The sequence below is a fragment of the Conger conger genome, chromosome 11 (assembly GCF_963514075.1).
Source record: "Conger conger chromosome 11, fConCon1.1, whole genome shotgun sequence".
Classification (NCBI taxonomy): domain Eukaryota; kingdom Metazoa; phylum Chordata; class Actinopteri; order Anguilliformes; family Congridae; genus Conger; species Conger conger.
The window spans coordinates 48,077,062-48,095,103 of record NC_083770.1 but is presented as its reverse complement, the minus strand read 5'-3'; the positions used below and the strand labels follow the sequence as shown (position 1 = coordinate 48,095,103).

The window sequence follows — 18,042 nt, the reverse complement described above, 5'->3', positions numbered from 1 at the left end:
TTCAGCAACATGTAACCATAAGCTCATGAATGACAGCTGATCTACACTAAATATTTCTCTGTGGTGAAATCCAAGTCTGAGCCAGAGCTGGGGTACAGCGCTGACTAAGCCAGGATGATCGGTGAAAACACGAAGCAGACACAGACACGGCCCTCCATGAACAGGGTTATCCCCCTGCCAGGGATACTGAACTCCACGTCCTGCGGTGCCGCAGTGTCTGCAGGTATTCGCTCCAACCGTGCGCGACACAGCCTGACTTCACTAATGACCTTACTTCCTGAACCACGCAGGTCAAATAAAGAGTGAAATCTGGTGGTGGAGCGCACGGCTGGTGCAAATTCCTGCAGACACTGCGGCCCACAGGACCTGGAGTTCAGTAGTGCTGGTGTCGAGCCCCTGACAGCAGGGGTGTGGAACCCTGTTTGTGGAGAAGGACTGTCCTCCGCTCACATTCACATTTTACACTTCAGTCACTCAGCAGACGCTTTTAATCCAAGGCGACGTACAAGTGCATCATTTCCTCAACAAGGGAAAAATCAAGCCAGTATCCATAAATACACTCACATGCAACACCTCCAAGCTATGCTTCCTGCCCAGGCTGTTGTTGTTGTTGGAGTTCTCGTTGCCCAGGCGATTGAGGGCAGCCATTTCGGGAGAGCAAGAGGGGTCCTGCCCGCTCTCCTCCTCCCTCTCCTCCTCCACCTCCTCCACCTCCTCCTCCTCCTCCTCCTCCTCCGCCATCCCTTCATCCCCTCCCCCCTCCTCTCCTCCTCCTCCTCCTCCATCTCCACCTCCGCCTCCCCCCACTCCTCCGCCCACTCCCCCCACTCCTCCGCCGGCGGCCAGCGCGCCTCCGCCCGGCCGGGCCAGCGCCTCCATCTCGGCCTGCTCCTTCTGCGCCTCCTCCTCGTCCTCCTCCTCCACGGTGCTGAACTCCAGGCGCATGCGCAGGTCCTCCAGGGGCTCCGGGCGGCAGCAGGTCTGGGCGGCGGTGCCCTCGCTGGGCATGCCGAAGTGGGGCAGCGGGCAGTCGCGCTCGAAGCCGGCGTCGTCCAGCAGGGCGTCGCGCTCCACGTCCTCGATCTCGATGAAGACGCGCTCCATGTCCAGCAGGGGCGGGGCCCGCACCGGCGTGGACGGGTCGCTGTCCAGGGCCGAGTCCGACAGCCGCCGGAAGTAGTAGTTGTAGTTGGGCGGGTCGGCCGGGTCCACCTCCACCCCGATGGTCCTGCAGGGGGAGGCCCCGGCGCCCTGGCCCCCCCAGGCCTCGTCGCAGGGCAGGGCCCCGGGCTCCGGGGTCAGGTCCCCCAGCCCGTCGGGGCCACAGGCCGACGCCTGCTGCCCGTCAGGCAGCTCACAGTCCGCCTCGGGCCGCCAGAGCTTATTATGGCGCTGCTTACTGTGGAGCGGAGAGCGAGCGTTAGCATGCTAGCATGTTACCATTGTGTGTGTGCGTGTGTGTGTGTGTGTGTGTATATTTACATATATATATATACACACACACACACACACACACACACTCATATAAACATACACGCACACACATATATGTACACACACATACATATACATATGCAGATACATATATACACATACACATATACACATACACACACCATACACACACATACACACACATACACACACACCACACACACACACACACACACACCATACACACACATACCCATACATTCCCACACACCGTACACACACACACACACACGCACACACTCACCCACTCACACTCTCGCACACACTCTCACACACTCTCACACACTCACACACACACACACACACACACACACTCACACACACGCACTCACACACACACACTCACACACACACACACAGACACACACACTCACACACACTCACACACACACACACACACACACACACTCACACACACACACTCACACTCACACACACACACACACACACACACTCACACACACACACACAGACACACACACTCACACACACACACACACACACACACACTCACACACACACACTCACACACACACACACACACACACACACTCACACACACACACACAGACACACACACTCACACACACTCACACACACACACTCACACTCACACACACACACACACACTCACACTCACACACACACACACAGACACACACACTCACACACACTCACACACACACACACACACACACACACACACACTCACACACACACACTCACACACACACACACACACACACACACACTCACACACACACACACACACACACACTCACACACACACACTCACACACACTCACACTCACACACACACTCACACTCACACACACACACACACTCACACACACTCACACACACACACACACACACACCCACACACACACACACACACACACACTCACACACACACACTCACACACACACACACCCACACACACACACCTGGCGTCCAGGATGCCCTCGTACTCGGCGAGCTGCCTCATGAAGCCGGCGTTTGGCCGCGTGATGCTCCTCTTCTGCTTGACGAAGTTGTAGGCCTTCTCCAGCGACCAGCCGTACTCCTTCATGGCGTAGGCGATGACCGTGGAGGCCGACCGGCTCACGCCCATCTTGCAGTGTACCAGACACTTGGAGTGGTTCTTCCTGTGGACCGGAGAGAGGACGCTGTGATGGTGGAGCCACCGGGCCACACCAGGCCCCCCCCCAAACTTCACTAGCCTTTATTTATACAGGGCCGGTTGACTGAGCACACATGCCCTTTTGCAGCAACGCCCTGGTAATCCCCCCCCCTGCAAAGTAGCCTAATCTGCATGCCTTCATCACCTGGTCACATGACTGACCACCAGCTGCTAACCGCTCTGCCAGCCCCGGCCAGGTCCAGTTGAAGTGTCGCAGACATGTAATTAGCCTGGTGTTAGCTGCTGGAGGTCAGCTAATTACTGATTCTGACCACTGAGCGTCCTCATGTTCACCTCAAAAGCTGGTCAAAAACCAGTGTGCAGTCGTAAGGTCAATGTCTCCCTCTAAATACGTCAGCTGTCTGTCTCTCTTCTTCTCTGTCTCTCTGATTCTTGTTTCTACGGTCCTCCATTCTGAATCTTTATGTTTTTATGGTGTTTTATGTATCTATTTGTCTCAATGGTGTATCTGAACCGTGTCCTTCTATGGTGTCACTCTGGATCACTCCATCTGGATGGTGTCTCTGAACCTTGTTGTTTCTATAGTGTCGCCCTGGATCACTCCATCTCTATGGTGTCACTCTGGATCACTCCATCTCTATGGTGTCGCTCTGGATCACTCCATCTCTATGGTGTCGCTCTGGATCACTCCATCTCTATGGTGTCTCATTCTGCTGTCTCTCTGCCACACAGAAGGGCGGTACTCACTTGGCTTTCATGATGAAGTTGTAGGTCTCGTTCCAGTGGGCCAGCAGGTCTGTGGCCTCCTCGTCGTAGACCCGTATGTTGTGGTAGGCAAAGGTTCCTGGGAAGAAGTTGTCGATCTCCCGCGTGACGTTGAGGATGTACCCCACGCTGAAACAGAACGGGGCAGCTGTCAGGACGACAGCGCGGGACCGGGCGACTTCCTAAACCTGACACAGCGTCGGCACGTGCCCCGAGGGGAGGTTTTCGGGTTTATCCCTCTCCCAAGAAAAATAAGCCCCGATCAGGACAGCTTCAGTTTAACAGGTCCCTATATCCCTCCCCCTCAAGCTAAGCTCACGTGCCGAGAGTAACAGGGCTAAGTGGCATTTCACCCAGTTGGCTCCTACGCATAGGTGTCAGAGGAGGTTGAGTTCCCTTCACTGAAAGGTACTCTGAGGTCATGTAAGCCCTGGAAAAAACACAATCCCCCATATCCCTGCTACATCACTAACTACAGGACAGGTGATGAATCTCTTCAGAGCAGGGAGTAGCACAGGTGCAGAGAGAGAGAGGGAGAGAGACAGAGAGAAAGAGGGAGAGAGACAGATAGAGAGAGGGAGAGACAGATAGAGAGAGAGGGAGAGAGACAGATAGAGAGAGAGAGATAGAGAGAGAAAGGGAGAGAGACAGATGGAGAGAGAGGGAGAGACAGATAGAGAGAAGGAGAGAGACAGATAGAGAGAGAAGGAGAGAGACAGATAGAGAGAAGGATAGAGACAGATAGAGAGACAGACAGAGAGAGACGGAGAGAGACAGGTAGAGAGAGACAGATAGAGAGAGAAAGGGAGAGAGACAGATAGAGAGAGAGGGAGAGACAGATAGAGAGAAGGAGAGAGACAGATAGAGAGAGAGAGGGAGAGACAGATAGAGAGAAGGAGAGAGACAGATAGAGAGAGAAGGAGAGAGACAGATAGAGAGAAGGAGAGAGACAGATAGAGAGAGAAGGAGAGAGACAGATAGAGAGAAGGAGAGAGACAGATAGAGAGAAGGAGAGAGACAGATAGAGAGAGGGAGAGAGACAGATAGAGAGAGAGAGATATAGAGAGAGGGAGAGAGACAGATAGAGAGAGACAGATAGAGAGAGGGAGAGAGAAAGAGAGAAAGAGGGAGAGAGACAGATAGAGAGAGAGAGGGAGAGAGACAGATAGAGAGAGAGGGAGGGAGAGAGGGGCACTCTCACCCTGTGTCCTGAAGCTCCTCCAGGTTGGAGGCATTCCACTCAGACCCCTGCAGAGAGAGACAGGTGTGAGAACGGTTTCAGAAATGCACAGACAAGCAAAACAAGCACCCATCAAACCCACAAACAAACCCCCATCCCACCCTCCCACCCCCTATCCCGGCTACCCCACCACCCCACCTCACTAAGCCAAGCCCCCCTCCCACCTTCCCACCCTCCCACCCCACCTCACTAACCCAAGCCCCCCTCCCACCCTCTCTCCCTCCAGCTGCATCCGTCCCCCCCGGAGACGAGATCGCCCCTCCATCAGCCTGTCACTCATCCCAGGCCGGTTCCCATGGAAACTGGCTCCTCTATGACCTCATCCTCTCCGCCGAGCCCGGCTTGCCAGGGGACGACGTCGCCGCCGCTGATCTCAGACCAGTCTGCGGCAGGCAGCACTCTCACCAGGTAGAGGTGGTCGAAGATGAGCGTGGCCTTGTCCATCTGACCCAGGATCAGTAGCATCTCGTTGTCGATGAACTCCTTGTACTCCTTCAGGTTGCAGTTCATGTGCTGCTCCAGCTCAGTGCGGATCTGACACGGAGAGGAGATTAATCATCCGTCCCCCGATTAATAATTCACCACAGTTTGGCATGAAATCCAGACAGATACGGACCGCTGGAGCTACATCAGCGCACCATGGCCACATTAGTGCAGGACTCCTTCACCACAGTGTCAATATGCTCACATTTCCCAGTGGAAGACTCCGTAAGTCTCTTCATCCCACAAACAACTTTGCCATTTCTCATTTCGCTAACTCAGATACCGTACGTACTGCAAATTCAGCATCACTGCTGCGTCAGGTGTGAAATTAACACCTGCTGCCAGCCAAACTCTGGTAAATTGATATCTGTGGCTGGTGAGCCTCTGCCAACCACTTTGGCATGTCACCACCCACCACTTGGAGGTCCCGTGTTATTCTGAACATCTAGTTGTCGGGATAAATGGTGAAATAGGCTGCTGAATTTTGCCACTGTTGGCTGTTTTTCTGCCCTGCAGATGAGGCAGGGAATACCCACTGTAGTGCAGTAGTTCTCCACTCACCTCCTTGGAGGTAACATTCTCCAAATCTTGGAACATCATGATGCTCCGGAGTTTGGCTTTGATAAGGCACTCTGTCCTCTCCCGCTCTGTGGGCCTGGGGGAGACACAGGGCAGGGGGTTACCACTCATACACCACATGGGAGACAGAGAGAGGGAGAGGGAGAGGTAGAGAGAGAGAGGGAGGGAGGGGGAGGGAGAAAGAGTGAGTGAGAGTGAGAGAGAGAGAGAGAGAGAGAGATAACGGCATCCATGTGCCCCCTACTGAGCCTAAAGGCCACCTCCACCGCTCAGCAGAGCATGGTTGCATTATCTACACAGCCCTGCCCTCTTCACAAGAGCAAACCTGGGTCAAATACATCCTTGTTTTGGATTCAAATACTTTTCCAAGCTCGACTGATCTGGCCTGGTGCAACTGAGCCATCCAAGAGGAGCAGAAGGTGAGGTTTGCACTTTTTGAGAGTATTTCACAGGTTCTAATACACCAGACAAGCTCAGGAAAGCATATTGAAATCCACAACAATGACAAGTTTGACCCAGGGCTGCCGTGCAGATTTAAAGCCCTGCATGTGAGCACAGGTCTTACGTGCAGACTTAAAGCCCTGCATGTGAGCACAGGTCTTACTTGTGGACGAACATGGTGGGGGAGTCGGGCCGCGTGGTCTCCAGGTCCTGCATGGCGTTCCACTCGTTGAGGCAGCTCTGCTCCGAGGCGATGCAGCTCTCGTAGTAGCCCATCCAGGTGAGGGCCATCCCGCCGGGGAAGTAGTTGTGTCTGCGCGACACCTCACACGCCTTGTGCAGGATCTGCAGCGCCGACCTGCGACCGCACACGCAACACACCGCCCGTCAGAGAGACCGCACACGCAACGCACCGCACACGCAACACACCGCCCGTCAGAGAGACCGCACACGCAACACACCGCACACGCAACACACTGCCCGTCAGAGAGACCGCACACGCAACACACCGCACACGCAACACACCGCACACGCAACGCACCGCCCGTCAGAGACCGCACACACAACACACCGCCCATCAGAGAGACCGCACACGCAACACACCGCACACACAACACACCGCCCATCAGAGAGACCGCACACGCAACACACTGCACACGCAACGCACCGCCCTTCAGAGAGACCGCACACGCAACACACCGCACACGCAACGCACCGCCCTTCAGAGAGACCGCACACGCAACACACCGCCCGTCAGAGACCGCACACGCAACGCACCGCCCGTCAGAGACCACACACGCAACGCACCGCCCGTCAGAGAGACCACACACGCAACACACCGCCCGTCAGAGACCGCACACGCAACGCACCGCCCGTCAGAGACCACACACGCAACGCACCGCCCGTCAGAGAGACCACACACGCAACACACCGCCCGTCAGAGACCGCACACGCAACACACCACACGCCAGGTGTAGCGCTCTGCTACGTCAAAGTGCAGGGAGACTGTGCATCAAATAAAGAGTCACACGACGGCGGTAACAACAACGGTCCTGCTGATGTTATCTCTGTATGTCTAATAAACCTGGTTCACCTTTGTATTACAGCTGGACGCTTATTCACCGGTTTATTTCTAAATGTTGTTTCAAGATCTTTATACAGCAACCAGTGTACCACACCACCAATGACACCAAACTATTTCCCACAACATTTTGAAAACCCATGATCTATACAGTAACTATTTAAACTTAAAACGGTTCTGGCAGCATTCCACTGAGGTGGCAGAACTGGGCAGAGGCAGCACAATGATGGGAGCAATAGTCCTGTACTGATGAGCACTGTCTTCTCATCAAACCTTGCTGACCCTGTGTCAACATGGTCAACACAGTCTGTTTCCTTTTGGGGGTCTGCAGAGAGGCACACTTATGCCCTAGAAAGGGGCCTAGTATATCAGCACAGCTGCCCGGCTGTTAAAGCCATCCCACCCAGTTAGCAACCTGAACACAGACAACGAGTCTTACACTTCTGTCAATTTATCACTTTTTTTTTTGTTTTCTTATTTTCTGCTTGAATCCAATAACCCACCCTCTAGCTGAGGTCCAGTTTTGGTGGGAACACAAAAACTGGGTTGTGTTCCCTGCCTGAGACCACAGCGCTAACTTACACCCTGCCACATAAACACTCGAGAGGTACAGCAAGGAAAACAAGTTTAAGTTTATTATTTTCCCCTAACACATCATTTCCAAATTGCTTAGAAACATTCCATGTTCCTCTCTCCCCATTACGTCACAGGTAGCCCTCGAACACATTCGGTTTTATGCGCCGGGTGTTTTTACACCTTGCCGCACTTGCACTTGTCTGCCACTAGATGGTGCAGGGGCTCAGCACTCAGCACAGTGACCGAGCGGCACAAACAAGACTAAGACCCCTCACTGACGCGTTCCCTGTTGTTCTTTTCCCCAAATTCCTCAGCGCGGCGGACGGGTCCGTTTCCAGACCGCATTTCCATACGTCCCGCTCTAGTTTCGGGGGGGGGGGAGGAACGCGTGAGGAACGCGGCGTTGCGGCTCGGTGACCTTGAAGGGACTGAAGCAGGGAGACGTGGCGGAGAGTCTGGGCTCGCTCACTCACCACATCGCCTGCACGGACACCGGCTTGAAGATGTGCGTCCGGCTGGCCGTGGACATGCTGAAGCCCCTGGGGGAGACACACGAAACGGGGTTACACCGGGGCAGCCATTTTCACACAACATCACACAGCCGTTCATCCATCACAGTGAAAATGGTTCATCCTAATCTTTCTTCCTCCATGCTATTCGGGTATTGACTTTTCCTTGCCACTGTGGCAGCTAGCCTGCTGTATGAGGGGTTAAAAAAATTAAATAAAAAAAAAAAAGCCAAATTCTTTATAAATGCACTATATAAATAAAATGATTGATTGGCTGATTGATTGAAAAGGCATCAAAAAGGAACTGGGGAATTGAAGGTTACCGGAAAGCTGAGAAAGGCAAGTCTGGGGATATCTGCAGTAAGCAGGCAGGAGCCAAGACCACACTCAAGTCAGCAGTGAGCTAGACTCTAACACACACACACACACACACACACACACACACTCCACCTACAGTGTCTGCAAAACCTCCTCCATTCCATAAACAGGTGGAAGAGCCCACTGATGAAATCGCTTGTCACATGAATGAATGGCTGAACATTGTTTTCCATTTTCCCCCTGCACTTCAAGTCAACCGACAGCAGAGGGCGATAAAGATCAAGTCAAGATTCACTGTGCGGCTCTGTAAGTAAAGATCAGCTGATGCTCACCCGTCTCCATCCAGATGGATCTTGGTGTCGCTCCAGAGTGGCAGTACCATTCCTATGGAGCAGCTCTTACTGCAAACAAACACAGTGACAATGTTAGCTCTCACTGCAAACAAACACAGTGACAATGTTAGCTCTCACTGCAAACAAACACAGTGACAATGTTAGCTCTCACTGCAAACAAACGCAGTGATAATGTTAGCTCTCACTGCAAACAAACAGTGATAATGTTAGCTCTCACTGCAAACAAACGCAGTGATAATGTTAGCTCTCACTGCAAACAAACGCAGTGATAATGTTAGCTCTTACTGCAAACAAACGCAGTGACAATGTTAGCTCTCACTGCAAACAAACACAGTGATAATGTTAGCTCTTACTGCAAACAAACACAGTGATAATGTTAGCTCTCACTGCAAACAAACACAGTGATAATGTTAGCTCTTACTGCAAACAAACACAGTGATAATGTTAGCTCTCACTGCAAACAAACACAGTGATAATGTTAGCTCTCACTGCAAACAAACACAGTGATAATGTTAGCTCTCACTGCAAACAAATGCAGTGATAATGTTAGCTCTTACTGCAAACACAGTGATAATGTTAGGTCTCACTGCAAACAAACATAGTGATAATGTTAGCGCTTACTGCAAACAAACATAATGATAATGTTAGCGCTTACTGCAAACAAATGTAATGATAATGTTAGCGCTTACTGCAAACAAACGCAATGATAATGTTAACGCTTACTGCAAACAAACGCAATGACAATGTTAACGCTTACTGCAAACAACAGGGTGTCACAGGTGTGGGTATAGATGTGTGTTTACCTGTCCTTGTTGATGAAGTCCATGCCCAGCAGGATGTTCTCCTCCGTGTCTTGGCGGCCGTTGGTGTAGACCACCACCATGTAGCGCACACGGTCCGACCAGGCGCTCTCCAACCGCACCGCCTGGGGGGGGGGAGACCGTCACGTCTCCACAACACCACCCTCTCAAACCCCCCCCTGGCTCCCTTCATCACAGCGCTGTGTGCCTGTCTCTCACACACTCAAGTGTCTTAGTCGAGTAATGAGACTTTAAATCTGAGCTTGTTTTAAGTTTTGCCTGACAAATTGAAAAATGTTAGTTTTCTCGCCCCACTGTCTCACCTCATTGGCATTATTGTGCCTTATTTAGCCAAAGAGTAAGAGAGATGAGATGAATACAAGTCTGAATACAAGACAAAAATAAATAGTTGAGAATGACGTATTTTTTGGATTTTGCAGCCAACACAGACAGTCTCAAACTGCAGTCCAGGAGGAGCACAGAGCCCGCAGGTTTGTGGGATTCCCCTTCAGTCTGCAGCCGGCGCAGGCCGTAGAAACAAGCAGCTCAGACTCCCCAACACAGCCGACCCAGCGGCCCTCTGGGACTCCAGTTTGAGATCGCTGGCTCGCACTCTTTGGCAAGTCTCCCTCACACAAACACTTTACCTTTGATTTCACATAAAGGCCTCCCATAAACGCTCGAGACTTGGCTCACCGTTCGCTCACATAAACACGCAAACAAACGACGGCCGGGAGACAACAGGGCAGAACCCCGCAGCGCTAATGCACTGCTATGCTAAACTAACACGTGCTCTCAGGCCTCAGACGCTGTGTAATGCTTTCCACGCCAAGTTAAAACACGTTCTCGTGGGCTACCGGCCGTAGCGCGCTAATGGAAACGTGAGCAGGCAGTAAGAAGCACTCATAGCGGTCTGTCTGCCGTGTTATTGGTCACTGTGTGAGGCCAAGGCTTCCCGGGGGGACTCACCAGCTTGATTCTGTCTTCTGAGCGGAGAATGTTTATCATCACCTGCAGATGCTGAGGCAGGTCACCTGTGGAAGATGACATACAGAGTGAGTCGCAATGCTAGCTTCCACTTTCCCAACAATGTACAACATAGAGACCAACGTACAGAGAACCAGCTTTAATTCACATCATTTACATGAGTGTATTTTTACCATTTCACAGAAACAACAGTTTTTGTGTTTATAGCAAAAATAAGTATATTGCAAAAACGACAAAATTCACTCGACTGTTGCTGTTGCCACACTGTTGGAGAGCAGAACACAGCCAGCGTGCGGTAAGAGCGCAGTGCTGGATAAAGGATTAGGTGAAACCCCACTGCATTGTGGGTAAATGAGTCTTGGACTCAGGGAAGGCGATGGGTACAGGAGGGCTAGAGGCTTCTGGTGCTGCAGCCTGTTCATAAAACCCGCCACAGACAGGCACTTAGGAGCGCCACACAGCTCCCCGGAGACCGGTGTGGCAATGCCGGACATAATAATAATAATAACGATAATCATCATCGTAATCACCATAAACCCTATCATACCGAAGGCAACCCAAAGGGCTTTTTCACACGGACATAACAACATGAAAAAGGGGAATTCAGACAATGAATTACGAGTTCTGAAGGCAGCCTTGACCACAGGCAACTCCAATGGGAGTCGGATAACACTCTTGACAGGAAGTACCCACCATAGGGATCCCTGAAAGGCCTGCTCTGTAACTCTTTCACACTAGAGCTACCACAGGAAGTAGAGCAGGGCCAGTGGGTCCACATCTGTTCTGTGATGCACTGCTGGATCACAGTCAACCTCAAATCATCACAACCGAACAAGCAACGCATGCAATTACGGAACCCACACCGCTCACAGCGATATGGGAAGTCAGGTGAGGACTGAACTGAAATGCAGGGCTTGTCACCAGCTTGAGTAGCAGTCGCTACATTTACATTTTTGTCATTTGGCAGACAAACACGTATGTCGCTACCTACCATTAGCCATTCATACTAAAGAGGCCGCAATGTGTATTCCTCCATTTACGTATAAAACAGAGAAAACACCCTAAAAGAAACAAAAGTAAAATGTATTCAACCTCAATTCAGACATCAAAATAAAATTGAGGGATAAGTTTAATATTAACAGGCAGTGGCCACAAATCTCAGAAAAACAGCCCCCAAATCAGCTATGCACAAATCAGAGATGTTCTAAACACACATCTACACTGTTTTGAACAGTAAAGGCAGCGCTACATACACTGTTGTAAACACACATCTACACTGTTTTGAACAGTAAAGGCAGCGCTACATACACTGTTGTAAACACACATCTACACTGTTTTGAACAGTACATGTAGTGCTACATATAGCCACTCAGCGTCTGCGAAAGCACCTTGTCCTCTCCTGTCTCAGGCCCATGGAAACAGGGCTCTCTCTCTCCTCCTCTCCTCCTACTCTTTACCAACACCATGGCGCAACTCTGACCTGGGCCCCCAACTACTATACGGTCACAGGAAACCCACCAGCCTTCCAGACGGTTCCACGGCACCAATACCGTCTCTGTGTGGATTGACTCAAAGGATGACACAACCCCAGAGCCTGGGGCAGACGAGGGAGAGAGGGAGTGAGGGGGAAAGTAAATAAATTAATAAAAAAAGTGACTGACGCTGATTTATGAGCTGATTTATGAGGGTACAAAGTAAAGAGCCCGGGCCAAGTTTGCATGAGTGCACCGAAGGAAACAAACAAAATGTCCGCCGGCGTAAGTTTCAATTACAGGGTACAGCGCCAAGCGAATTGCATGTTCCTGCGCGTTAATACCACCCTGCATAATGACAGTTCCCCAGGGCCATTTCTCCAGGACAGAACTGTTCCCACGGCGACGCATGGTGTACACGCTCGCTCATTGTTCCGCAGCCCCGGAGCGTAGCCGCTGCAGGCTAACGCTGTACCTGATGTTACATCACCTCGAACAACCCACCACCACAGGCCGCAAATGAGCCCGCTGTAAATCTCCAACGCTCACAAGCTCCAGGGTTTCCTTCTTTCTGGTCAGCTTCTGTTTTTGGGCCGATGAATCTCAACTGTAGCAGCCCAAATCTCTACTGCATCAGGCCAAATCTCTACTGTAGCAACCCAAATCTCTACTGCATCAGCCCAAATCACTATTGTAGCAGCTCAAATCTCTACTGTAGCAGCCCAAATCTCCACTGCATCAGGCCAAATCTCTACTGTAGCAGCTCAAATCTCTACTGTAGCAGCCCAAATCTCCACTGCATCAGGCCAAATCTCTACTGTAGCAGCTCAAATATCTACTGTAGCAGCCCAAATCTCCACTGCATCAGGCCAAATCTCTACTGTAACAGCTCAAATATCTACTGTAGCAGCCCAAATCTCTAATGTATCAGCCCAAATCTCTACTGTAGCAGCCCAAATCTCTACTGCATCAGCCCAAATCTCTATTGTAGCAGCTCAAATCTCTACTGTAGCAGCTCAAATCTCTACTGTAGCAGCCCAAATCTCAACTGTATCAGGCCAAATCTCTACTGTATCAGGCCAAATCTCTACTGTAGCAGCCCAAATCTCAACTGTATCAGGCCAAATCTCTACTGTATCAGCTCAAATCTCCACTGCATCAGTCTGCAGCTCTAATGCAGCAGCCCACAGCCCCACTGCAGCACGCTGCATCTGCAACCCTCAATAACCACGGGCATCAATAACGCCCCGCTGAGACAGCACAGCGCACCCAGTCTGCCCTAACGCCCCGCTGAGACAGCACAGCGCACCCAGTCTGCCCTAACGCCCCACTGAGACAGCACAGCGCACCCAGTCTGCCCTGATCCTACAGGGCCTCAGTGTTTTTCACCTTAAAATCCACAACCAGTTCAGACCCCAAGAACGAAGAGAGGCAAGTTAACTGTGCGGGGCCTGTGGTGCTATAGGACCGGGGCTGAGGGCTCCCGTCACAGCGGACAGATTTAGGACATGGACCAGGGTCCACATTCTGGTCCGGGGATTAGAGTCGCATCTCGCCGGGGGGTGGGGTGGGGGGGGTCGCGGGGGGTGGGGGGTGGGATGAGGGGGGTCGCGGGGGGGGGGGGGGGGTGGGATGAGGGGGGTCGCGGGGGGGGGGGGTGGGATGAGGGGGGTCCGGGGGGGGGGGGGGTGGGATGAGGGGGGTCGCCGGGGGGCGGGGGGGGGGGATGGCCTCGCGTGCTGCTGTGTGTCCCGGGTTGAGCAGCGGGAACGGGAGCGCTCACCGGAGACAGACGAAATCGGAGGCCGCTCCCCCGTGCGTCAGTCCCTGCGCCTCCTGTCAATCATCGGAGAAGCGCTTCTGGCAGCGCGGAGCGGTTACATAACTCAGACGGGAAAATATAATCACCGCCTTCTCCCGCAGGAACGTCTGACATGCCCTCTCTTAAACCAGCCCTCAAACTGACATGATTCTCAGATTAAAGTAAACACGAGGAAATTGTGTGTTTGTTTTGGTAACGAGGACATAAGCCGAGCTTGTCTTCATTGTAACAGAATAGAATAACAAAAGACCGTTTGGAATCCAGCTTGCAACATCAATCAAAAATGGACGACATATCTAAAACAGAATGATTGAATCAAAATTTCCAATTAGCTTTTGAATGCCAAGTTAAATAGCTAACGGCAAGGTCAGTTTGACCATGGCACAGCTCTCACCCCTGAACCGTTCTGTTCACCACGAGCACTTTAATCCAGAGACATGGTTTCTGCATTTCACTGGAGCCAGCCCAAAACCCTGCAGCATCAAGAGCCCAAGAGTCACAGGCAAAAACCACATACCCCCACATACCGGCTACCAAAACCAAAACAGGAGATGACATCACGCCACGCATCATCCCCACGGGGAGCACACGCATTGAGAACATACGCTACAGGATACATCTGTGGAGGCCAGTGCGCACACGCACGCACGCACGCACGCACGCACGCACGCACGCACGCACACACGCACACACGCACTCTCACACTCTCACACTCTCACACTCTCACACTCTCACACTCTCACACTCTCACACTCTCACACTCACACACTCACACACTCACGCACTCACGCACTCTCACACTCTCACACTCACACGCACTCACGCGTACTCTCTTGCACTCGCACACACACACTCACACTCACACTCACACACTCACACTCACACACTCACACACACACTCACACACTCACACACTCACACACTCACACACACTCACAAACGCACACACACAGACAGACACACACACACAGACACACAGCCCTCCATGCCAAATGCCTTCCAAAGGAATCTGTACCCTGGGCAACAGCCAATTACCCGCAAACAAACAGGACCCAGCGCACAAGCCCAAGTAATCCCAAACCAGGAGGAGAAGGAGAAGGGTACAAGAAGGAGAGAAGGTGCTTCATAAAACTGGGTATTTCACCCTGGCTCGGTTCTACGGCGAGTATCCCAGACTCGGGCCGAGAACCTCTCACCTTCCGAGTAACGCCGTCTCCGCGCCAACCCTGGGAACAGCACACACCCCTTGGCCCACATACATGCCCAAACGCCCCTCCGGCGTTAATCCCGCTCCCCTCTGGAATGCGCTTAGCACCGAGGCCCGCCCGTCCGCTGCGCCATAACGCCGCTTGCCCTGCACCTGGCGCGGGTAAACGCCAGGGAGTCGGGGTTACATAACGAGCGTGTAAACAGCTGCTGCTCGCGCTTCAGGACGAGGTGGGAGAACCCGCGGAGGCGCACCAACATGACAGGCACATAAATAAAGGCGCTCGCTTCTCAGAGTTTCAACAAGAACCAGGTCACCTTCAGCTCGTCCGTACCAATTACAACCCCCGACCGGCCTCGTGTGTTGGCTGTCTTAGCCCTTTTGCGCTGTTGTGTTGCCTCTCTTGGCAATTTTGTCCACTTACGTTGCCTGTCTTAGCTCTTTTTTGGCCCTTTCGTGCGCTTGTGTTGCCGGACTTGTGGGGCAGCCTATGGCCTAATGGCTAAGCCGCTTGACTGGGAGCCAGAAGGTTGGTGGTTAAAGCTCAGGGTAGCCACAGTAAGACCAGTACAGCCTGAGTGTGACCCTTAGCTCCACATTGCTCCAGGGGGTATTGGCCCCGGATTAGTCTAATCAACTGTAAGTCACTTTGGCTAAAAGTGTCGGCTAAATAACTGTAATGTAAACTTTTGACCTACTTGTGTTGCCCGTCATGGATACTTTGCCCATTTGCGTTGCCTGTTTTGGCAACTTTGTGCTCTTATGTTGGCTGCTAACTTGGGCCCATTGCGCTCCAGTGTTGCCTGTTTTGGAGAGTGAAGTGTGCAGTCTCTCCCCCCCCCTCCCTCACTCACCTGCATGTTTGTGGTGGGGGTCTCACTCACCTGCGTGTTTGTGGGGGGGGGTCTCACCTGCGTGTTCGTGGTGGGGGACTCACCTGCGTGTTTGTGGGGGGGACTCACCTGCGTGTTTGTGGTGGGGGTCTCACCTGCGTGTTTGTGGGGGGGGACTCACCTGCGTGTTTGTGGTGGGGGTCTCACCTGCGTGTTTGTGGGGGGGGACTCACCTGCGTGTTTGTGGGGGGGGACTCACCTGCGTGTTTGTGGGGGGGGACTCACCTGCGTGTTTGTGGTGGGGGTCTCACCTGCGTGTTTGTGGGGGGGGACTCATCTGCGTGTTTGTGGTGGGGGACTCACCTGCGTGTTTGTGGTGGGGGTGGGCCTTCTGGCACTGGGGACTGCTGCCCTGCTGCAGGAAGAGGGCCGCACCCTTCACCATGAAGAAGCTCTCGCTCAGGCTGGAAGACAAACGGCAGGGAAACGTCAGGGGAACATCAGGGGAACATTCGGGGAAACAATCGGGAAACGTCAGGGGAGAGTCCGGGGAAAGTCCTGGGAACATCAGGGGAACGTTAGGGGAATGTTAGGGGAATGTTAGGCAGGACAGCCATCAATCACTCCTCACCTCAGGGCTGCCCAACCCTGTTCCTGGAGATCTACTCTCCTGTAGGTTTCCATTTCAGCCCTTACAAGGCACACCTCGTTCGACAGGTACGTCGCCTTGAGCCACCAATTAGCAGAATTAGGTGTGCCAGATAAGGGCTGAAACGAGAACCTGCAGGACTGCAGATCTCCAGGAACCGGGTCGGGCAGCCCGGGCGCTAGCAGCCTGGCGCTAGCACAGCAGCTAGCTCTCTCGGCGCTTCTTTTTGCTTCTCCATTGCCCTCTGTACAGAGCACCTCTGCACTCACACAAACTCACAGAACAGCCGCAGATACAGGACCAGCAACCCCCACACAAAGGCGCATTAATATGCCACAGGCAGAGTCTATAGCAGTGCACAACTCTGGCCCTGGAAGGCCGGGAACACAACTCCGGTTCTGGAGGGCCGGAGTTTTCTGACAGCTCTATAAAACACACTGCTTCACTCCCTTCTTTAGGACGCACCAGCAGTCCGTGGCTGTGGCTGGTGCATATAAACATTTCAGATCAAGATACGATCGAGCAAATTCAGGAATCAAGAAGCAGAAGTCGGCACAAAATCCTGAAATGGATCAGCCCGTTTGACCCAGAGCGGGGGCAAAAACCCCGTACCCTGGAGATCTACTGCCCAAAACGTTTTCATTTCAACCCTAATTTGTCATATTCGACTCTACTAATCAGCAGCTCAACAAGCTCTCTACAGCAGCTGTTGAGATGAATGAGGTGCACTTTGTTAGGGCTGGAGTGAAAACCTACAGGACGGCAGGTCTCCGGGAACAGGGTTGGTTACCACTGCCCCAGAGGCTGGCCACTCCACAGTTAATGCTCCAGATCCCTGATGTTTGAGGTCACCGAGCTTCATCATTAATCTCCCGTGGCCTTCTGGGTGAAAGGAGTTGCTGGTAGCCCAGCAGTGCCGTAAATCAAGTCTTTGGCTCCGGCCAAAAATACAAAACCACCAATCACCCACAGCACCCACAGGAGGGGGGTTTGTTTCTGCACACAAGCCACTTCCTACTTGAAAGAAACAACTTCCTGTTTGATCTTTCCCAGAGTCCTCAATCTTACATGAAAGGGAACGTCCCGGACTAATTCACAGTGGAAGATTCTGGAAGATCCTCCGTCTCTGTGACCGACGAGAGCCATCTTGGAAGTCCCCACCCACCCGTTTGTTCGGGGCAGTTTTTTTTGGAAAGGGCCCGTTTTTGGCCAGGTGTCTCTTCGGTGTCCAGGACAGCGAGGGCAACGTGCCCCAGGGCGAAGCCAAAGAGCACAGTGGAGAAAGCGG

At 52.6% G+C, this 18,042-nt stretch overlaps 1 protein-coding gene across 1 annotated transcript in view; it reads right to left on the bottom strand.

Moving 5' to 3' along the window:
* Positions 1-18,042, bottom strand: part of ssh1a (slingshot protein phosphatase 1a) — a 46,267-nt gene that overhangs the window by 8,263 nt on the left and 19,962 nt on the right. The window contains exons 3-15 of the mRNA XM_061259483.1: positions 16,469-16,569; positions 10,754-10,818; positions 9,788-9,909; positions 8,964-9,032; positions 8,278-8,343; positions 6,311-6,505; positions 5,689-5,782; positions 5,050-5,178; positions 4,606-4,652; positions 3,387-3,533; positions 2,443-2,643; positions 808-1,399; positions 565-711 (exon numbers count right to left, since the gene is read on the bottom strand). Of these exons, the coding sequence (XP_061115467.1) occupies positions 565-711; positions 808-1,399; positions 2,443-2,643; positions 3,387-3,533; positions 4,606-4,652; positions 5,050-5,178; positions 5,689-5,782; positions 6,311-6,505; positions 8,278-8,343; positions 8,964-9,032; positions 9,788-9,909; positions 10,754-10,818; positions 16,469-16,569 (1,975 nt within the window). The remainder of the gene's footprint in view (positions 1-564; positions 712-807; positions 1,400-2,442; positions 2,644-3,386; positions 3,534-4,605; positions 4,653-5,049; positions 5,179-5,688; positions 5,783-6,310; positions 6,506-8,277; positions 8,344-8,963; positions 9,033-9,787; positions 9,910-10,753; positions 10,819-16,468; positions 16,570-18,042) is intronic.